A 22,500-nucleotide genomic window follows, 5' to 3' on the forward strand; every position below is an offset into this window, starting at 1 on the left:
CTGCGAAACGTTTGTTTGTTTGTTTGTTTGGTTTTTTTGAGCGGTGGATTGCGTTTGGCCTCCCTCAGAAGCGGAGGCTTGCGTGCGCGCTTACGCACGGGAAGCTTCCCGCGCTCATCCGCCCGCCCCGAGAGACCGACCTCTCACGTCCTGTAGACGCACGGTCGCGGCTCGCGGCTCGCGGCAGGCGGACTTCCTGTCCCGAGCGCGTCGCCTGTGGCGGGGAGGGGGGGGGGGTAGGGGGGACAGGTGAGCGCACGGGGAACGCGTAGGGGGGGAGGGGGGCGTGGTCCACGGTGCCGTGCGTCCCCCCTGCCCCGCCCGAGCGGCGGCGCTCGTTGCCACGGCGCTCCTCTTTGTTCATCGCGATCGCCGAGGCGGGGCCCGGGAGAGGCCCCCTGATCCTCAGTCCCCGGTGGCCCCTCGCACTGCCTGCGCACAATTAACAGGGTAATTAAAAGCCTGATGAGCTAATTGGTGCTCGGTGGATCTGCAGGTGTTTTGATCGGAGGGAGCTTGTGTTTGTGTAAGTTCACAGAATAAACATTCAGATCTGGGGGGGGGGGGTATTTTGCCACCCTATTTTTACACACACAATTTTAATTGTGTTGCTGTTTAAGAAAGCCGTGGCATTCTGTGCTTGGGGTGGGGGGGTTGGGGGGGGGGTGTTTACCCTAATGGGTACATATTCTCACCATTATACCTCATCAGTGCTAAATTGTCTTCTTTACGTAAAACAGTCGCAGCGTATAAACAAACGCAAGATGTCCAAGAAAATCTCTGCGCTGACCAACATTATTATTAGTATTCTTCTGGGCGGCACGGCAACCGTGTTTCTTGTCTGTTTGAAATGAGGGCAAATAAAAAACAAACAAAGACGTAGTGCATGAGAATCTGACACAGCGCTGTTTCCCACAATGTCCGTGTAATTGCGAGAGTCTGTTTTCTGAGAGAATCTACGCGAGGCTTGCCACCGGTCCTAATAAAATTGCAGTTGCTTTGGAAACAGAAGTTACATTATTCCGTGAATGATATTATTAATTATGGGATGTGAGGTGGCTGCTGTTGTTCTCGGTAAAACAGGTGCACTTGAACCGCAGCTATTGTGTGACTCGAGCTAACCGTAGGAGAAACGCTGTCGTGATGACTCTGCTTTTGTTATGCCGTTTAGCCTCTCACGAAAAACACAGAAAGGGTTCCATATGCGCTGTTTTCTGTCCTCCCGTGTGGAAAACTAAATTTGGGTGAAGCTCGAGGCGAAACTCGGCTGGCAGACGCCCGTCTTCATCTTGGCTGTGGCACCGGAGTGGGAAATCACTCAGGGAGGCCAAACCCGAGGTCTCTCTCCTCCGTCTCTTCCCCCGTTCTGCCCCTCGCTCGCCTTTCCTCCCTTTCTCTTGCTCTCCCTCCTTGTCCTCCTCCCTCTCTTTCCCCTTCGTCCTTCTCTCTCTATCTCCTTCACCCCCCTCCTCCCTCCTGTCTCCTTCCTTGCTTTCCTTTCCCTCTCTCTCTCTCTCTCTTTCTCTCTGTCTCTCTCTTCAGCTCTCAGCATTTTAGTGTTTTCCTCTCTGTACTGCTCTGAGGCTCCCCCTCCCCCCCCCCCCCCCCCCCCCCCGCCCAGCGCTGGCAGATGCGTCGGTGACGGCTGTGTGCTCGCGGTGCCCGCGGTGCCAGCTGTCCCCAGGTGGGCAGAGGAGATGACAGTTATTGATGTTCAGGTGTGCCCCCCCCCCCCCCCCTCCTCCCCACCCCCCCCCCCCCCCATTGCTGGAAGCTGAGAGTGGGACCTGGAGACGCGGCTCCCTAGCTGCCTGGTCTTAATATAACGGCGGCAAGACAAGCGTTACCGAAGGCAAGGGGAACGGCAACAGCGAAAAATCTAAACAAGCCGGCAACAAGTGCCCCCAGAGAGCAGCGGGAAACGCACTCGGGCGCGGGCGCCATCTGCTGCAGAGTGAGTCGAGACAGGAGTGACTTTGTAACTTTTTCAGTTGGGCGGGTTCTGTCTTTACACAACCAGCCCCACCTACGCCACCAGCAGGCCCCGCACCTACACCACGACCAGCTCCACCCACACCACTACCGGCACTACCCACGCCGCAACCAGCTCCACCCACACTACCCACACCACCATCAGCCCCACCCACACCACAACCAGCACCACCCACACCAGTACCAGTCCCACCCACACCACAACCAGCTCCACCCACACCAGTACCAGTCCCGCCCACACCACAACCAGCTCCACCCACACCAGTCCCACCCACACCACAACCAGCCCCACCTACACCACCAGCAGCCCCGCACCTACACCACAACCAGCTCCACCCACACCAGCACCAGTCCCACCCACACCACAACCAGCCCCACCTACACCACCAGCAGGCCCCGCACCTACACCACAACCAGCTCCACCCACGCCAGTACCAGTCCCACCCACACCACAACCAGCTCCACCCACACCAGTACCAGTCCCGCCCACACCGCTACCGGCACTACCCACGCCGCAACCAGCTCCACCCACACTACCCACACCACCATCAGCCCCACCCACACCACACACAGCACCACCAACACCATACACCCCTCCTTCAGCACCTCCCTGTTCAGTATAAAGAGCAAGTTCATGTATGTTTGTGTACTGTCTGTTCATATGGTATGTATGTATGTATGTGTTTGTGTACTACCTGTGTCTGTTCATATGGTATGTATGTATGTATGTGTTTGTGTACTACCTGTGTCTGTTCATATGGTATGTGTGTATTTGTGTACTGTGTCTGTTCATACAGTATGTGTGTGTGTGTGTGTGTGTGTGTGTGTGCGTGTACAGTATGTGTGTGTGTGTGTGTGTGTGTACAGTATGTGTGTGTGTGTGTGTGTGTGTACAGTATGTGTGTGTGTGTGTGTGTGTGTGTGTGTGTGCGTCTCCTCCCCCAGCGTAGCGGCGCCCTCTCCGTGCTGGCAGTGCCCGGCGCTCTCCTGACGCTCTGCAGATGGGCCTGGCCCAGGAGCTGTTCTTGGCACCGCCGCGCACCGCAGAATGTCACAAATACTTTCCTTTATTTAGGAACGGCCTGGGGTTCGGCGCTGCGGAGAGGGAGGGAGGGAGGGAGGGAGGGAGCGAGGGAGGGAGCGAGCGAGCCGCGCGACCGGAGGGAAGCAGCTCCGTCCAACATCTGGATGTCATTAGCAGCCATTGGGAGCATCCGAAAAAAAAAGGAAGTTTTTTTTTAAATGTAGCGTTTAGTTAAAATAGACTAACGTAACCGCACGTCCCGGTTTAAAAAAAAGGGGCACGCACGCGGGTACTGCTTGCGATGGGCGGGGCTTCGATCCGTTTTTTAACGGTAAGAGGCGAGGGGGTTACGGGTGCGAGAGGAAGCCGCTGCGTTTTTGTTTTTTGTACACCGTCCCGCGCCGGCCTGGTCGGGAAGCGCGGCTCCCGGTCGGCGAGGCCGCGGTCGCCCCCGTTGCGGTTTTGTTTGAACGCGCGCTCGGTTTGACCGCGGTGCCTGCTGCTGCGTAAGAGGACCGTAATGAGCGGTGGAGACGGGAGAAGCGGGGCGGTGCAGTCACCGAGAGAGCAGGAGAACACTTTCGGTTAAAAAATAAATAAATAAATAAATAAAAATAAATTTTAAAAAAACTGAAAAAAGAAATAGCGCTCTGACTCATGCGCTCGTTAGATTTTGGGCGTGTAGGAGCGCTGAGGGGGGAGCGCTGAGGGGGGAGCAGGCCGGGGTAGCGGTAACGGTTTTTTTTTTGTGCGTTCGGAGGCCGTACCGCGTCCTGGCGGCGCGGCGCGTTCGTGGCGTCCTTGGCGGTGCGCCAGACAGCTGTGTCTACAGGCTGCGCTCAGGCGGCTGGAGTTCGGAGCCCCCCCGCCCCCAGCCCCTGCCCCCCCGCCCCCAACCCCCCTGCCCCCCCCCCCAGCCCCCCCACCGCCCGCGTGCTCGCCCGTTTAACACCGCCGTGTTTATCAGACGGACCAAACCTGGCCGACCTGAGGAAAGTGGGTCAGAGTCGGACTGCGAGCTCCGCGGCGGCGGCGGAAACATCTGGAACCGGGCGGGGCGCCACACTGTGCCACCCCCTCGCCACAGCTGGCCCCCGGCCCCGCCCCGACGGGCGCCCGTGCCGCTCTGTCATACACTCCGGCTAACGCAGCTGCAGCTCTGGCCACGCCCCCCCCCCCCCACCTCCCACACACCCCCCCAACACCCACACACACACTTTGGGGGGGGAGGCATGGGTGCACAGGAGGTACAGTCAAAGAATGAGCACACACACACACACATACACACGCACACAAACACATAATCTTACACGCAGTGACAGCGTGCACACACATATCCTTACGCTCAGTGACAGTATACACACACATGCATTGAGATTCATGAACGCACTTGCACACACATATACTTTTACACGCAGTGACAGCGTGCACACACATATCCTTGCACACAGTGACAATATGGTCACACACACACACACGCATTGAGATTCTTGAACACACTTGCACACACACGTACACTTACACTCAGCGACAGTATGCACACACACACGCACACACACACACACCGCTCAAAAGTCGCTCTCCTTTAAAAAAGGCATCCTCCCCCCTCACCACCCACTACCACCAAATGTTTGCCTTTACTGAACGTATTTGTTCAGCCAAGCAGAGATCTGCTTAGTATCAGAATGATTCATCTTTAAAAGAGGTGCCAGGAGGGGTGGGGGGGGGGGGGGGCACGCTCTGGGGGTGGGGGGGTTCACAGAACTCCGAAAGGCACCCCCCTCAGGGTTATCCAGACCTCTTCATCCCTCCTCCTCCTCCTCGTTGGTCCTGAATGTAAAGTCTCCAGTTTTAACAGCTGGGGTCAGAAAGGTGGCCGTCTGCTCTTCAGTGGGGCTAAGTGAACTCTTCCAGGGGAATAAATAAAACCTGGAGAGCCCAAAAATCATGTTTTATTTATTCGTTTTTGCATTCCCTTTTAGCTTTCACAGAAAAATGAGTGCTCCGGTGGTCCCCTGTTTGCAATTTAAAAACAGTCGTCTTTTGATAGATGAGGGATAAATTTGGCAACGCGATTGGGGTCACAGCAGTGGGGGTTTTCCTGTTCTCCTGCATGGGCTCTATGAAGGGCCCAATTCCCGATCATATGGGGGTGATTTTTCGACGACCCACTATCCCGTGATTAAAGTACACAGGAGGCAGAGATCAGAGAGGACACACGGGGTCTTCTCCAGACTCTGCCTCCTCCTCCTCATATCTGTGATCACAATGGTGGCTCCAGTAGTGTGAGGGTTCAGGTGGGGGGTGCTGGCGGTGGTGGTGGGGGGGTAGCTGGGGCGTGGGAGTTTGATGCAGTGGGGTGCGGTGTCAGGTGAAAGGGTCGGGTTGTTGGGGGGGGGGGGGGATGCTGGCGGTGGTGGGGGCGTGGGAGTTTGATGGCCGGTGGGGTGCGGTGTCAGGTGAAAGGGTTGGGGTGCGGGGGGCGGGGCACAGGGGTCCGGGGGCCGGGGCGGAGAGAAGCCTAATCCCTGTGTTTTGAAGCCGGGCCTGTGTTTGTGTGGACTGCGCGGCAGGCTGATGGGGAGCAGATGTGGGCAGGCCCGGCTGATGGGCACTCTGCCAGAGCAGCTGGGAAACATTACAGACTACAGCATTCCTGGAGACGGGGGGAATTAGAGAGAGAGACAGAGAGAGAGATAGAGAGAGGGACAGAGTCTGTGAGAGAGGGAGAGAGAGAGAGTGAGAGAGAGGGACAGAGTCTGTGAGAGAGGGAGAGAGAGAGAGACAGTGAGAATGAGAGAGAGAGAACACGAGAGAGACAGAGAGAGAGAGTGAGACAGAGCAAGAGAGAGACTGAGGGAGGGACAGTAAGAGAGACAGAGAGAGAGAGAGCAAGAAAGAGATATAAGGGCAGCGAACAAGAGAAAGTCCATCTAGAGAAAGAAAGAGGGAGTGAGTGAGGAGGACAGGAGAGAGAGATGAGACCCCGTCACACAGTACTCATGCAGGTCTCTCTGGGCCTCTCTCTGTGCTGTTTGGATGGCTCTGCATGCAGACTGTGTGAACAGAACACAGACTCTTACGTGCTGACAGAGTAGACACTCATAAGTATCAGATGGTTTCATTGATTTGCCAGTAAGTGATGTGTGCGTTTTGTTTTGTTTTTTTCTGTCTGTGTTCAGGACTTCAGAGAAAGCTCATGTTCTCACAACTGGAAAGACACCAGGAACGTCTAGCTATAGTATGCGCTCACGGCATTTCAAACTTCTTGTTGTTGTGGAATTAAATCAACCTTTCATTTGCAGCATAAGAGTATATTTTTTCGTGGCATCATACCGTGTTCCTTGCTTGTCACGTGACTCAAGGGGCGTGTCCAATATCCTTATTTGATTTCTCTAGCATTCCCTCCAAAAAATATGCCCTGAGGAATCCTCAGCAATCCCATCATCCCCTTTGAAGTGGAGCCTGTTTCTATGGCAAGTCTCTGATTGGCCTGCGAAATCGCTCCGGTTTTATTGATCGCCCTGTCGTCAGGGCGATAGCGGAATCCTGGCAGGCGGGGAGGCGACCGGTCTGTACTCGCCTTTTTGTTTTTTTCAGATATTTTGCCGATTGTGAGGGAATCCATTTTTTTCTCCCCTGTTCTGGCTTCCTGATTGGATTAACCCTGGGGGAGAGGGCGTCTTCGGGAGACACAGTCGGCACATTGTGGTCAGATTTACCGCGTTTGATTGACGGGTCACCCTGGCCAGGCGGCCAAGTGTGGGGTAGCCATGAATCCCACGGGCCGGGGTGGCAACAGAGGCGGTTCTTGGCATTCCGGACCCTGGGAAAAGGAATAGCCTAAGGCCCTCTTTGTCTCCTTCCCTCTCTCTCTGTCCCTCTCTCTCATTCTCTCTGTCTCTCTCTTTCAGTCCCTCTCTCCCTCTATCTCTGTCCCTCTTTCCCTCTCTCTCTCTCCCTCTCTGTCTCCCTCTCTCTTTCTCTCTATCTCTCTATCTCTCTCTCTCCTTCCCTCCGTCCACAGATGGCCACAGATGGTACGGCGAATGCAACAGACGTTAAAGGGGAGATCCAGAGACCGTGTCCTGCCCTGTCCTTTAGCTGGTCAGATTAAACAGCTGTTCGTAATCCCCGTGTGGGGGAGCGGGTGGCCCCTTGTTCCCACTAGTGACCCCCTCCCCCCCCCCACCCTCGGGGACGGTCTCGGTCCTCCGAGCCGGGTTTGGAAATATCCAGGGGTCCCTCCGGACCACTGCGCGCCAGTTGCTATGCTGAGAGGGGTCCCCTCAGGAGCAAATTAAAGTGGAGTCGTTAAAAAAGGAGACGTGTTTTGTGGAGAGCTCCACGGTGTCAGTCAAAATGGAGGAAGGTCTGTCCCTCGTTACGGGCGCGGTCGGCCCTCGGGTAGCTCCGTCTGAGGCGCCTTTGTGAAGCGCACCGCAAAATTAGGCTCTGCGCGGGCTGCTCAAGCACTGCTTTTCATTTCACAGTTTGTCAAAGCACCTATTTGTCAGATGTTTAAAAAAACAAGACCAGGTCACAGCCTAGTATATGGCCCCACCGGCCGACCAATGGTGTAACTTCATAACTCGGCCGACCAATGGTGTAACTTCATCACTCAGTCACTCAGTCATAGAGTGACTCCGCTGTTGCGGTCCAGCCAAAAATCTGAAACAGAAATAACAATGTGATTGTTTTTAGCATCAGTATATTAATATAGCTATCAAAGACCAAAGCCCTTGTTGATGATCGAAAATTAAGATAAAATATACTTTATTGAACCCCGTGGGGTAATTTGTCCTCTGCATTTAACAAATCCTAGCTATTTAGGAGCGGTGGGCAGCCACAGTGCAGCACCTGGGGACTGTTGAGCAGAGAAAATACTGAAATGCCTCTTGTTGTCCTTGGGAGGTTCGGTGCCTGGAGACGGAGGGGCCCTTCTGTAAGGCCTAAGAATTTAGGGTCGTACAGACTCCTGACTCCAGGCCGGAGGCCGGAGCCTTGGTCAAGGGGAACGTATAGCAGGAGTATTCCCTCCCTGACATGCATGCCCTCTGGTGTGGGAGGAAACTGAAGCACAAAACCCACGAGAGCACAGGGAGAGCATGCAAACCTTGAGCCCAGAACTTCCTTCCTTATGAGCCAACAGGGCCTACCGCTGTTACTGAATACTGCCATGAGGCCTGCCTGGTGTTTTTTTGAAGAGCAACATCGTCCAGAAGTTTAAATGCTCTAGAACAAGTTTTATATTTTGCCAGGAAATTAGGGTTTGCCAGATTTAGAATTTGTGAAAACCGGAAAGCACCATGCACAGGCACACATAGGCGACACAGGGCAGCTTGAAGCTCGATTGCACAGTGGGGGGGTGGGGGTGAGGGGGGGGGGGGTTTGTCGGAAACTGATTGCAGGTCATGAACACTGAGGAAGTAACGCGTAACAGTGAAGACTGAAAATGGACTTCGTTACAAACGAGCGGTCACATTTCAATCAGTTCTTCAGATCGGACATTTGTTCTTCAGTGTCAACAAACAGGACCTGTACAAACAGTCTGAAAAACCGGACATCCCGATCCGAAGCCAGGCATCTAAGAAGGCCCAAACAGGGCGTGTAACGGGAGCTAGCTCCAGACTTCATTCGGCAAACGCCACGCTGCATGCGCTACATACGCTACGCTAGTGACTTCATGAGAATTAATACGGCTAGCTATTTTTGTGCACGGCGGTGATGGGGGCGCGGGGGGGGGGGGGGGGGGGGGGGGTTACCGCTAACACCCTGTTATGTTTGTTTGTGATAGAGGCACATTGTCTACACGCGCTAGCTGGCCATGGTGTTAATGACAGGCCGCCTGAGCACAGAGCCCCTCCCCCCCCCCACCAACCCCCCCACATGCTCAGAGCGACGTGGAGCAGCTGGGACTCCTCAGCGAGCAATTTAGAGAGACCGCAGAGAGTACACAGAACGACACGTCCCAAAATCCCCTCCCCAGCCAGGAGGATGCCCTGGGACTGTAGGTAAACATGAAGGAGAGTGATGCCACATTCAGGACAGGCTAAAGCTGCCTTTAAGCCAAGCAGTACTTTCACCAGGACACCAGTGTCTGAAACCGCTCGTATAGCATGCAGCCAATGGGCTGTGAATGTAGCGTTTAGCCTTGAAAATGTTTTCAGTGTGAATTACGAAGCTGATAGTGTGTGGGTTTAGAATGAAGCGGACGTTTATGTCGCATGAAGCCTACGGTCCTTCCAAGTACCATGAAGCCTATTTACTGTGGGTGTGGTATGAGACCAATGGTCTGTGGGTGTAGTATCAGTCTATGGCATGACTGTGGTCTTTTCTCTTTTTTTTTCTTGCTGGCTCCACAGTGGTGGAGTGTGAGACATCTCACTAGTGCAGGAACTGTGGCTGTCTTCCAGTCAGTCCACCTGAAAACACACCTGTTCGGACACCTTAATTCCCAGAAGCCGGATGTTTCGTCCACCGTACACCAGTCCTCCTGGGGCCTGAGCATTTCGGACCCTTAGTGATGCATCTGATGAAGGATAATGTTGCTCTTAAGGTCTTCGATGTCGGATCTGGCACTGTGGCCAGATTTGTTGCTATGTATTATTGATTGAATCCAGCCCTAAGAGTGTGTTACCTTGACTCAGTAATGGAGCTTTTAGTGAATTCAGCTCACCTTCACATTTTTACTTGATGGATTTGTAGGTTGCTTTAGAGCATCTGCCGAATAAATGCTGAGGATGGTGACGATGATTTTCATTGTTAATATTTAATAAAATTATATAATATAAGTACTACTCCCAAAAACAACAACAGTAATAATAATAATAATAATAATAATAATAATATGTTGCTGTTGGCCTGTTGGTGTAGTATGGTGTTATACAGGAGGCTGGTGACCTCTCCATCCCTCCATGTTAGCAGCCAGAGCAGCAGGTCCTGGGCAGCGTTAACCCCTTTCTTTCTGCTGTGCTCTGCAGCTGTTGTTCCTGTAGGTCAGACACTGGCTACAAGCCCGTCCGTCCTGTCCGTGGTCTGGCAGCAACTTCTGTTATTTTTGTACTTGACTGTAGAAGGGACAGAGATCGCCAGTGTTCTGTGAGACGTGTGGGACGTTTTTTGGGGGGTGTGGGTGCGGGGGAGAAGGACAGTGTCATGTTAGAGGGTGTTGGGGGGGAGGGTGGGGTCTTTTTAAAGGCCGGTGCTGGGAGAAGTCACATTTACCCTGTCCTAGACGGACAACAGAATCCTTGTGCGAGTGAATTTTCCGACCGAGGCAGTTAGGCGCCTGTCGTTAAACTTTGTCTCGCTCTGACTGACATGTTGCTCTACTACGGCATACATTTTTTCGTTTTGGGGAGGGGGGGGTGCATATTCCCCCCGGTGAGGACAGATTTGGTTGTTCTGGTCTTGCTATCCTGCCCCTGAGGCACCCCCCCACCCCCCACACCCCCCACCACCACCCCCAAAGCGACACTCTGTCTGGTCTGTGGGATATTGACTCCTGCAGCTCGCTCACACACACACACACGGTAAAGCTATCCGCTCCGGCCCTGCGAAAGCCATTAGCTTCCCGCGCTCGCGTTCGAGCCGCTCTGGGATACCCTTCCACCTGCGCCCATGCGATCCAGGGTCAGAAAGTCCCGCTCTCACGCTGCGTTTTCAAGCGCTGAGTGTCTATCACTGAGTAAACAGACCTCTCTGCTCAGTCAGTTGTCAGTTCGTCGATCAATCACTCATTCGATGGCTTCTTCACATACGGCAGCGTCTGTAAAGAAATCGTCCGGCCATTTTACTAAAAACCTGAGCATTCAGCATTTAGAACTAAAGTGTTCTGAACAAAGGCATTATCACACGTTGACTCGCTCCGTTTCCAACACTGACATGTTCAGTCAGTCTCACTTTTAAAAAAACGATTTACCGTTGAAAGAAATGTGCGGTTCAGTCAACACTGAATGTTCAACGCTGGGCGTTTCTCACTGGTGGCTGTGCCACGGAACGTGGGTTACTGTGGGGTTCGGTTGTCTGAAAGTCGGTACCATTAATACATATCTTCTCACATTTCTGGCTGACTGATAAATTTGATATTGTAGGTCAAATTCCTAGACAGGGCAGAGTGGCAAATTTTCAGACTACAAGAGGGGTCTCTCAAATCGTTGAGCTGCTAAAGGCACTCAGTACCAAGTTGGGCCCTATATCCTGGGCATGGCAAGATGAGCTCTCTCGCTGTATCAAATCTACAGTGGTTGGACAGGAATGTATTAGTTCTGCTGGATTAGGGCGCTCCTAAATCTCACAGAGTTCCGTGGTTACCAGGGAACCAGTCTCAGTCATCACGGAACTCTGGCAGCTTTTGGAATAAAAATATATTAGTTCGGCAGGGACAAGGGCCGCTCCTTTAACTACCACATCTAGTTCCGTGGTTACCAGGGCACCAGGACCTCCTAGTGACTCGCCAGGTGTAAATAGATAACCAGCACGCCTAACAGGTGTTCCTTTTCTCAAGACTGGCGGCGCTAGCTGTCCCGCAGCGCACTGCAGGGCTTGTGGTGTGCGCAAAATATGCGGTGGGGTTGCCAGGTGTGTCAGAGGACTGCGTGCGCTGCAGCTGCACCGCTTCCTGCAGGGGGGGGGGCGTGGTCAGCGGGGCGCTGACAGGAGAGCGCAGCGCAGCTGCTGATTCCAATAAACGGGAGGGAGAAGGGGAAACCCGCTGACAGGAGCTGCTCCTGTTAGCTAGCGTGCAGTAGGAGAGCTGCTCCTGTTAGCTAGCGTGCAATAGCTCCTGTTAGCTAGCGTGCAGTAGGAGAGCTGCTCCTGTTAGCTAGCGTGCAGTAGGAGAGCTGCTCCTGTTAGTTAGCGTGCAGTAGGAGAGCTGCTCCTGTTAGCTAGCGTGCAATAGCTCCTGTTAGTTAGCGTGCAGTAGGAGAGCTGCTCCTGTTAGCTAGCGTGCAGTAGGAGAGCTGCTCCTGTTAGTTAGCGTGCAGTAGGAGAGCTGCTCCTGTTAGCTAGCGTGCAGTAGGAGAGCTGCTCCTGTTAGCTAGCGTGCAGTAGGAGAGCTGCTCCTGTTAGTTAGCGTGCAATAGGAGAGCTGCTCCTGTTAGCTAGCGTGCAGTAGGAGAGCTGCTCCTGTTAGTTAGCGTGCAGTAGGAGGGCTGCTCCTGTTAGTTAGCGTGCAGTAGGAGAGCTGCTCCTGTTAGCTAGCGTGCAGTAGGAGAGCTGCTCCTGTTAGTTAGCGTGCAATAGGAGAGCTGCTCCTGTTAGTTAGCGTGCAGTAGGAGAGCTGCTCCTGTTAGTTAGCGTGCAATAGGAGAGCTGCTCCTGTTAGCTAGCGTGCAGTAGGAGAGCTGCTCCTGTTAGCTAGCGTGCAGTAGGAGGGCTACACTACATTAAACCAGAAGCATTTCTCCAGCCTTCTTTTTGCATTTAGCTTTAGTGTGCTTTTTCGCTGGGAAAATGACCGAACTCCCTACTGGCTAGTCCTGCGGGTTGGCCTGACTGATGCATTGGCTACTTGAGCACACAGTTTAATTTTGCAGCTTCAACACACGATGGTCACAGAAAAAAATGAGGGGGGTAGGGGAATGAACGAAACACATATCAGTAAGTCTAGCTGAGGAGATGAACTGAAAATGCATGTCCCCTGCCATTTTGAGACCTGTATCTGAGGAAAAAGGTGCATTTTACCATCCACGGCCTGGAGCTGAAAGGGCAGTAGCATTATAAAAAAAAGACGGTGTCTTTGATGTGTGACATGCGCCTGGGGGGAGGGGGGGGGGGGGGTGAGAGGCAGGGACACCCCTGGAAAGGCAGTGTCACCTGACCGGCCGGCCGGGGAAGCTTGCCTTGTTTGGTCCCGGCCAGAGGGCCCCCGGCGCCGGTTCGTGGAAGTGGCTGCCACGGCGATGTGTGACAGACAGGGCCAGATCCGGGCGGCACTTGTCACTGACTATCAACGGGCCATCCGCGCTGGAGGTGTGGTGGGGGGGGGGGGCGGGGGGGGATGAGAGAGGACAGGCGGGGAGTGAGGGTGGTGCGGGTGGAGGACGCTGGACTGGCGAGGGGGGGGTGGGGGTTCCGTCAGCAGCAGCTGATCGGGGAAGCAGGTGTTGCTGGATGTTTCGAGGAGCGGGGCACATTTACCCTCAGTGCCCGTAGTGGCTGTACTGTGGCTCTCACATCACTTCGGACTAAAGGCCACAGGCCCCTCTGTCCACTGTGACACATTAGAACCAGGGACTCTACAGCACTGATATTTATATATACGGTATATCTACTGTAGGGGAAGGTTGACAGGGAACCCGTCCTGTCTTTCTGATCAGTTTTAAATAATACATTCTGTGCCAAACCAAAGCCAACATTTAATGTAGCAGTTTAGGGTGCCTGTTCAGTGTCTTGATCGTGGTTGGTTCATCTGGAACTCAAGCCTACGATCTTCTCGATGCAAGCCAAGTTCACCATTCTGTGTTGTCGTGGCAGCATGAAAACATTTTTTTGATCTTGGATTCAATAAGCATTTGTCTACCACTTGCGAAACTGCGTTTGTGAAATAAAATTGGAAACTTTGATTATTATTTATTGTTAATTAATTATTGATGAATTCTAGGCCATAGAGAATGAAATACTTCTGTTGTCCAAATATTATGTGAGCCTTGGTCTTGTTCAGGTGTGGATGGGTGTGTCTTTTGCCCTGCCCCCTCTGACCTGACCTCACCTTCCTTTCAGGTAGCACAGAACAGAAGGTTGGAACAATGCCAGATTCACCTGCTGATGTCAAAACCCAGCCCAGATCGACTCCGCCCACCATGCCGCCTCCTCCCCCCGCTGTCAGCCAGGCAGCCAATCGCAGCGCTTCATTCACGCCCACCACCAGTAAGTCCTCGTCACCTTGGCAACATTCCGACTTTTCAGTCCTTTCAGGGGGAAATCGTTGTGGCTCCAGAAAATGCACATCGTATCGATCACCATTCAGCCACGTGCAAATCAAGTGATAGTTTCTTTTTATAAAAAGACAAAAAATCTTTCAAAAAATCAAAAAAAATAGGTGAACTGAAGGTGCAGTAATAATAAGGAACTTTATTCACATTTCCCACAAGATTCTTATCTTACACTTGAATTGTGTACTGAAGTGATACTCTTATTGATTACTGAGTATTTATTTCAAAAGAATAGTTTGCGTTTGATCCTTTTTTCTGTCTCAACGGTATCTTTTCATTTTATTCAGTTTTCACTTTTGTGCCAGGACAGTTCAGTCGATCCCAAAGCCAATACTTAGCAGCACGTTAAATAACACGGTGCCTGTTGGTTGGTTGTGTGCTGAATAGTGTACAGGGAAGACTTCAGGATGTTGCTGTGTTTCACATTTTTAAAGCACCTTTCAAGGGTCTCATAGCTGTTTACTGTGAAGGGAGTGTCTCGCCTGATTAGCCACCAATGAGAGGCCCCCAAACATTCATTTTGGGCAACAGTGTAGTGTAATGATTAAGGAAGTGGGCTAGTAACTCAAAGGTTGCGGGTTTCATTCCCGGCTAATTCGCCGCTGTCGTGCAGATGACTTTAGCTTCAGTAAACTTTTCCAGTGTGTTGAAATGTGTTCTGTGGAAGTCACTCTGCTGGATGCCAAAATGTAATGCAATTTACTCAGCAGGTGGCCCCATCTAAACATAGCGCACAGTTTAAAATATTATCCATTTATATCTTTTTTCGCCAAATGTTCACTGAAGCAATCCAAGTTAAGCTCCTTGCTGAAGGTTACACCAATGGGCGTAGGATTGTGTGTGTGTTTGTGTGTGTGTGTGTGTGTATGCGTATGTGCGTGTGTGTACGTGTGTGTGTGCATGTGTATAAGCGTGTGGGTGTGTGTGTGTGCATGTGTATAAGCGTGTGTGTGTGTACGTGTGTGGTGCGTGTGTGTACATGTGCGTGCATGTGTGTAGTGTGTGTTTGCTTGTGTGTACGTGTATGGTGTGTGCATGTGCATACGTGTGTTTTTGTGTGTGCAAGTGTGTAAGCGTGTGTGTGTGTGTGTATGCGTATGTGCATGTGTGTACGTGTGTGGTGTGTGTGCGCGTGTGTGTATGTGTGTGGTGTGTGCATGTGTATACGTGTGTGTGCATGTGTGTGCATGTGTATAAGCGTGTGTGTGTGTGTGCGTGTGTGCATGTATATAAGCGTGTGTGTGTGTGCGTGTGTGCATGTGTATAAGCGTGTGTGTGTATGCGTGTGTGCATGTGTATAAGCGTGTGTGTGTGTGTGTGTGTGTGTGTGTGCGTGTGTGTGTGTGCGTGTGGTGGTTCTGTGGCAGTCTTTCAGACCAGGCTGCTTATTTTTTGCAGCCGATGGCAGTGCTGAGGGCACTGCCTCACTCCTGGGGGGCTCAGAGGCCAGTTACTTCCCTATATAGCAATGGCAGGCCGTGTTGTTTCACCTGCTGTGGGGGCCACCAGTGCAGCCTGCTCTTCCCTCTATAACCAGGACACAAGTGGTGGGTCACATGGTTAGGCTGCATGTGTCCTGAGCCCGGCCCTGCGCAGGGGACACCAGTGACAGAAAGCCTCATTCCATGGTCTAGGGTGTGAAACGCACACAAGTGTGTGCATGCACACAGTCATATTAATTCTTTTACTTCTTAACTAAGGTAAAAGAAGTTATTAATTCAAGAACAGGATGGCTTGTATGGTATCTTTTTAAAATCGCTGTACATGCATCACATATCGAATGGGTTGAGTTGTAAATAGATTAGACTCCAAAAACAACGTAGGAAGGAGAGTGTAGAACAAACTGTCGTGCAGTAATATCTGTTGTTCAGCTGCAACAGTAAGAGACCTTGCGGTATGCAAACAAATGTGTGTAGGATTTCTACTTTTTAGGTTTTTGGTGTCTATTTTGGGTGGATCATGCTTTAAACTTTTGTGTGGGGAATAAGTAAATGTGGGATTTCTGCGAAAATGTGTGTTGGGGATAGGGATGTGGGGGAGGAGGGGGTGAACCCGAAAGCTGCAGATCTGCTCTCAGCTGGTGGACATGTGCGGGGTCTAATTTAGCCGCACACCTGCTATCGGAATAAAAGTTACACAGGCCACCAGCCTATTTCTGGCACCTCTTTAACAAGTTCCTCTTATAGTTGTGTTCTACTGAGTGAGTGAGTGACTGAGTGAGTGAGTGAGTGAGTGTGTGTGTGATGGACAGAGAGAGGGAGGGAGGAAGGGAGCGCAGACAGGACAGGGCGGGGTATGTGTGTGTGTGTGTGTGTGTGTGTGTGTGTACGCATGCGTGCGCATATGTCTGTGTGTGTGCATGTGTGTGCATGTGTGTGTGTGTGTGTGTGTGTGTGTGTGTACGCATGCGTGCGCATATGTCTGTGTGTGTGCATGTGTGTGCATATGTGTGTGTGTGTGTGTGTGTGTGTGTATGTGTGTGTGTGTGTGTAAGATGTAGGCACAAGTGTGGAATGGGGGTTTAGCGTTACTCTGAAAAAGCAGCTGAGGCCAGTGTGCACAGTGTCCGGCCTTGGTGGCGTCAGTCTCAGCAGAGGCAGTGTTACCCAGTGCAGCGCAGTCTCTCCCCCCAGCCACAGACGCAGGGAAGCATGCACGTCCCGTCCCCACGCCCGGGCGTACCCGCCCAGAGCAACCACAGGGCGCGCCTCCAGGGCGTCGCGGGGCGGAGAGGGGCGAGGGGTGGGGTGCGGCGGGGCGAGGGGTGGGGGTGCGGCGGGGCGGGGTGCGGCGGGTTCACACGCTCTGACGGCCGGCCCGCTCTCTCTCTCTCCCCCCAGTGCTGAACGGGACCAGCCACTCGCCCACGGCGCTCAATGGGGCGCCGTCCACGCCCAACGGCTTCAGCAACGGGCCGGCCATGTCGTCCACGGCCTCGCTGCCCACCCAGCAGCTGCCCCCGGCCTGCGGCGCGCGCCAGCTCTGCAAGCTCAAGCGCTTCCTCACCACGCTGCAGCAGTTCGGCAACGACATCTCGCCCGAGATCGGGGAGCGCGTCCGCACCCTGGTGCTGGGCCTGGTGGTGAGTGCCCGAGGGCCTGCGCCTTTCCTTACGCTGCCCGTCTGCCTGTCTGTCTGTCTGAGTGTGTACCTGTCTGTCTGTCTGTCTGACTGTATGTCTGTCTTTCAGTCAGTCTGCCTGCCTATCTCTCTGCCTGTCTGCCTGTCTGCCTGCCTATCTGTCTGTCTGTCTGCCTACCTGTCTGTCTGACTGCATGTCTGTCTTTCAGTCAGTCTGCCTGCCTATCTCTCTGTCTGCCTGTCTGTCTGTCTGTATGTCTGTCTGTCTGTCTTTCTCTCTTTCTTTGTATGTCTTATTCTTTCCCTCACTCTTCCTCCCTCTCTCTCTGTCTTTGTCTTTCTCTCTCCCTCCATCCCCCTCCTCTCTCAAAATCATTCTGTCTGTCTCTCCCTGTCCCTAACACTCTTACTTTCATTTTCTCTCTCTTTCTTTCTTTCTCTCTCTCTCTCTCTCACAACCTAACTCAAATATGCTTTGTGGGCATGGCTGCACATAGGCATAGTATTGCCAGAACATCATTTAAATAAAATGTTAATCAACAGTGACAACAAAAACCGCATTAAAGAGTCATATTTTCTCATTTGTTTATTTAGATTTTCTTGTTTGTTTTTCTGTCATTCTCTCTAAAAATTTGTTGTTTAGCAGGAAATTAATTCATAAATCTCACCAAAACATTGAACTCTCTCTCTTAGGTCTTCTTTTACATTTCTCACTATGCTCTTCCCTCTCACTATACATGTCTTTCACTCCCTCTCTCTCTCTCTCTCTTTCTCTTTTTCTTTTTGTTGCTGCCTGCGTTCTCTTCTGCACGTGCTGTGGTAGCTCATGGGAGCGCTGTGAGTCATGTGACTGTGATTTGTCTGCACCTCTGGTCCTCTCTGACGCGCTGCGGCGCTGTATGTGGTCCCGTTAGCCAGGCCCCCCGATTAAGATCCCTTCGCACCCCCCCCATCACCGTCCCTATCTGCGGTCGGCCTGGAACGACTGTCCGACCTCAGGAATGAATTCCCTCTCCTCCTCCTCTCCTCCTCCTCCTCCCTCTCTCCCTCCTTCTCTCCCCCTCTCCCCGTCTCTGCCCGTTCTCACAGAATTCCACTCTGACGATTGAGGAGTTCCATTCGAAGCTGCAGGAGGCCACAAACTTCCCCCTGAGGCCCTTCGTCATCCCCTTCCTCAAGGTAAGGTGGCCGTCCCGTCGGAGCAGGCACTGTGCCCGACTCCCACAATCCCCTGGGGGGGGGGGGGGGAGTCACCCAGAGTTCACATCTGCACCTTTAATTGAAGCCCTCCCTTCAGCTGCGCACACAGACGATGCAGTGCGCGCTTTAGACGTTAGCATTTGCACAGATGAACGGCGGCGTGTGGGGTAACGGCAGCCTTTTGGGGGGGGCTTTGTCAGATGTGGAGCTGGCGTGTACCCCGATCCGCTCCACGTCTACCCCGATCCGCTCCACGTCTACCCCGATCCGCTCCACATCTACCCCGATCCGCTCCACGTCTACCCCCGATCCGCTCCACGTCTACCCCGATCCGCTCCACGTCTACCCCGATCCGCTCCACATCTACCCCGATCCGCTCCACGTATACCCCGATCCGCTCCACTTCTACCCCAATCCGCTCCACATCTACCCCAATCCGCTCCACATCTACCCCGATCCGTTTCACGCCAGCTTAAAGTCATCAGACTGCCTGAGGGAGGGGCCGTGCGTGTTTTATGTCTCTGTTTTGGTTTTTATTTGGGGGAACTGTTGATACGGCAGGGTAGGGAAAGTTAGATTGCATGGCTGGTGACCAGACCGCCTTCAGCACTGGGGCATGGTGTGGTGGCTCTGAGGGGAAGCTTGTGATCCCTTCCCATACCATGCCCTGGGAGACAGGTGCTCTGTGTCTCTGCTGATGACATCATACCCCCACATGCATTCGGGATGGCAGGGGGAGGGGCTGCAACACGAGTGGGAGGGGAGGTGGGTGCTCCTTGGTGTCTGGGGAGCCACTAGGCAGAGACTGGTATAGAGAAAGTACATTGTATTCAACACACACACACACACACATGCATGCACGCACACACACACATACGCACACACACACATGCACACACACACGCACACGTACACATTCATACGTGAACACACAGGTGTACGTACGCACAGTCACGGGAACACACACATGCTTTACTATACAGCATGTGCCATAGCTCTCCCTTAATTAGACCCCATGTGTTTATTTTTTCAGTATGGAAATATTCCCTTGCTAGCGTTAATTCTGGAACCGAAGCAGCTAACAATGAAGGCTGAATAATGAGCCTGGCGCCAGGGCAGTCCATCATCGTTAACGCTCCGCGAAACTGTGTCAGTCACAATAGCGTGCCGCTCCCAAAAAAAATTCAGCGGATGGTGCAGCCCATTAATTACAAGCGGGTTTTTTTTTTTTTTCAGGCAGTGCAGTGGCACGTAGCAGTTAGAACATTACACAGGACTGTCATTTTAACTGGGGGGCTCTCTTTTAGAGCCTCGTTTCACAACAGCTGAGTTACACCTCACTGGCACCTTCCTGACATTCAAGCATAGTGCGCTGTCTGTCACTCGTCTTTTCTGTTTCTCTCTCTGTCACTCTCTCTCTCCTTTCGTTGTCTCCCTCCCTCTTGCACTCTCCAGGCAAGACTACATCTCCAGCAAACGAATCACTCATTGTAAATTTATGTCATGCATGGTAAAATAATTTCTAAGTGGTAATACAAAAACTGATCACAGCATATAAATAAAGAGGATGCCAAAAGCTTATATTTCTCTTCCCTCTCTCTCTCTCTCTCTCTCTCTCCCTCTCCCCATCTCTCCCTCCCTCCCGCCCACCAGGCGAACCTGCCCCTCCTGCAGAGGGAGCTCCTGCACTGTGCCCGGATGGCCAAGCAGACTCCGGCGCAGTACCTGGCCCAGCACGAGCAGCTGCTGCTGGACGCCAACGCCAGCTCGCCCCTGGACTCCTCCGAGATCCTGCTGGAGATCAGCGAGCACGGCAAGAGGAGGACCCCCGACAGGTACGGGTACCGCACCCTCAGCCCGACACCTCGCCCTCGTCCCCGCCCGTGTGCCCCACCCCAAACCCCCCACGGGCCCGCGGGCACATCACGAGGAAGGGAAACTTTAAAAATTTAGGGGGGCCTTGGGCTCGATGCTGGAGTGGGTTCCATTTCACATCTGTCAGTGTGAAGAGAATTTACTTTTCAAATACAATGAACGAAATTTTTTTTGTTAAATGACTGTTAAACCACTTCCGAGTCAGAGCTGAATTATTTCAGGCTGTTTCAGAAATGGAAGTAAAGGGCTTTCGGGGGGAAAATGTCTGGGTCGCCCCCATGGCAAACAGCCAGTCCACCAGGGTGCCAAGAGGAGGGCAGATCCAGATGTTCCTGGGTGTCACTGCAGCCTCCGCAGCCTCCCCTGCCCCTCCCCAAGGGCTCCATACTGTACATGAAACAGACCCTCGCATCGTGCAGACTTCCTCAAAATGGCCACAAAGTTATTTTCATTTCCCCTGTCAGGTTCTGAGGAAAAAAAAACAGTCAGAATTTAAGATGTGCAAAATGGCAGCGCTGCTCTCTGCTCTATGTAAACTACACCCCCCCCCCCCCCGCTCCCCCAGCCCCACCGTCTTTCTGCAGCTGACCATATGTCAGCTGATGTGTCCAGATGGTGGTTAGCTGAATCCCTGCTTGGAAGAGGAAGGTGGGAGGGGGGGTCGGGGTGGGAGGGGGGGGTTGCGGGTGTTGGTAGAGAAACGTCCGATCCCTCTGTAATCCCCACACCTCCGCCTTCCCAGCCCCTGGCTTACTGTGTCAGGGCAGGATGTTGCAGCTGTTGCTTTGATTTGTGGGATACAGTCAACAGAAATATCTCTCTCCCTTTCTCTCTCTCTCTCTCTCTCTCTTACTCTCTCACTCTCCCTCTCCCTCTCTCTCTCTCTCTCTCTCTCCCTCTCTCTCTCTCTCTCACTCTCCCTCTGTCCTCCGCTCTCTCTCTCTCTAGCTCCAGGGTGGGAGCCCGGGGCAAGGGGGCAAGGGGGCAGGGGGCAGGGGGCAGTGGGGGTGTGTGGGAGGGTTGTAGGAACCGCTCGAATCCCAGGAGGACCACCTACCAGGCGCGATTTCGGCCTCAGAGTCCCGACGTCTCCGCGTCCCGCCCTCGATCGCCGGGGCTGATAAAGGCTCCGCTCGAGAACGGCGGGCTGTTGTGTCGACGCTAAACAGATTAATCTCGACGCTAGCGTTTAAAAAAAGAGAGAGAGAAAAAACGGTAAAGCCGGAACATCTGTCACTCGCGTAACTGGAGCGCAGCTGGGGGGGCGCGTGAAGCCAGGAGGGGCTGAACTGAGACAGATTCGGGACGGTGGGTGTAGGCGACCCTAATTTTGAGCGTAGGCTGTGGCGCTATAACAGGGGTTTTTATAAGCAAGGGAACAGGGGCCATATCGCCCTCATATTCTATACATGCGCACTAATGCTACTCCCATCAAAGATGCAGGCAGTACGCTATTACAGCGGATAGCAAAGTTACAGCGGATAGCAAGGTTATTTCTGTGGATAAAAAGGGCTCTTTATTTTCTAGTGATAGACTATTTACGTTTTATTTTCAGGTTTAATTTTTTTAAAATTAAGATCTAATGGCCCTGCTTTTGCATAGTTCTGCCATAGACTGGACGTCTTGAGCTTTCCCCCCCAACCCCACAGAGGCAAATATCCAGCATATGTTTGATTTATCCTTATCCGCAGGCAGGGCCACACCGGGGGCAGGTCTTTAATGTTTAATACGCTAATGCTAGTGTTTAATATGCCTTAATGCTTAATGTGCCCTGTGTCCGTCTGTCTGTCCGTCATCCCCTGCAGAACCAAAGACAGCAGCGCTGCAGACAGGGAGCCCATGCACCTGGAGCACCAGCCCAAACGGCCGTGCACGGTGAGCCCCAGCCAGCGCTACAGCCCCGGCAACGGGCTGCCCCCCGCCCACCCCCACCCGCCCCCCAACGGTCACCCCGCGCACCCCCCGAACGGCCTGGCGCACGCCAGCCCCGCCGGCCCGCAGCACTACCGCCTGGAGGACATGGCCCTGGCGCACCACTACCGGGACGCCTACCGCCACGCCGAGCACCGCGAGGGCCGGGACAGGCACCGGCAGGCAGGTGAGCGGGGAGGGGGGAGGGGGGAGAGGGGAGAGAGAGAGACAGAGACAGAGACTGTGAGAGAGGCAGAGAGAGAGTGTGTGTGTGTGTGTGTGTGTGTGTGTGAGAGAGAGACAGAGAGAGAGTGTGTGTGTGTGAGAGAGAGAATGAGAGAGAGAAAGTGTGTGTGAGAGAGAGAGGGGAGAGAGAGAGAGACAGAGAGAGAGTGTGTGTGTGTGAGAGAGAGAATGAGAGAGAGAAAGTGTGTGTGAGAGAGAGAGGGGAGAGAGAGACAGAGAGAGAGTGTGTGT

The 22,500-nt window shown here is 53.1% G+C and overlaps 1 protein-coding gene across 8 annotated transcripts in view; it reads left to right on the top strand.

The window, feature by feature from the left end:
* cbfa2t3 (CBFA2/RUNX1 partner transcriptional co-repressor 3) overlaps positions 1–22,500 on the top strand; it is a 57,387-nt gene that overhangs the window by 20,935 nt on the left and 13,952 nt on the right. For all 8 annotated transcript variants that reach the window (XM_035418098.1, XM_035418092.1, XM_035418093.1 and 5 more), the window contains exons 2-6: positions 13,745–13,891; positions 16,797–17,038; positions 18,127–18,216; positions 19,891–20,072; positions 21,918–22,210. In XM_035418098.1, the coding sequence (XP_035273989.1) occupies positions 13,745–13,891; positions 16,797–17,038; positions 18,127–18,216; positions 19,891–20,072; positions 21,918–22,210 (954 nt within the window). The remainder of the gene's footprint in view (positions 1–13,744; positions 13,892–16,796; positions 17,039–18,126; positions 18,217–19,890; positions 20,073–21,917; positions 22,211–22,500) is intronic.

The sequence above is a fragment of the Anguilla anguilla genome, chromosome 5 (genome assembly GCF_013347855.1).
Source record: "Anguilla anguilla isolate fAngAng1 chromosome 5, fAngAng1.pri, whole genome shotgun sequence".
Classification (NCBI taxonomy): Eukaryota; Metazoa; Chordata; class Actinopteri; order Anguilliformes; family Anguillidae; genus Anguilla; species Anguilla anguilla.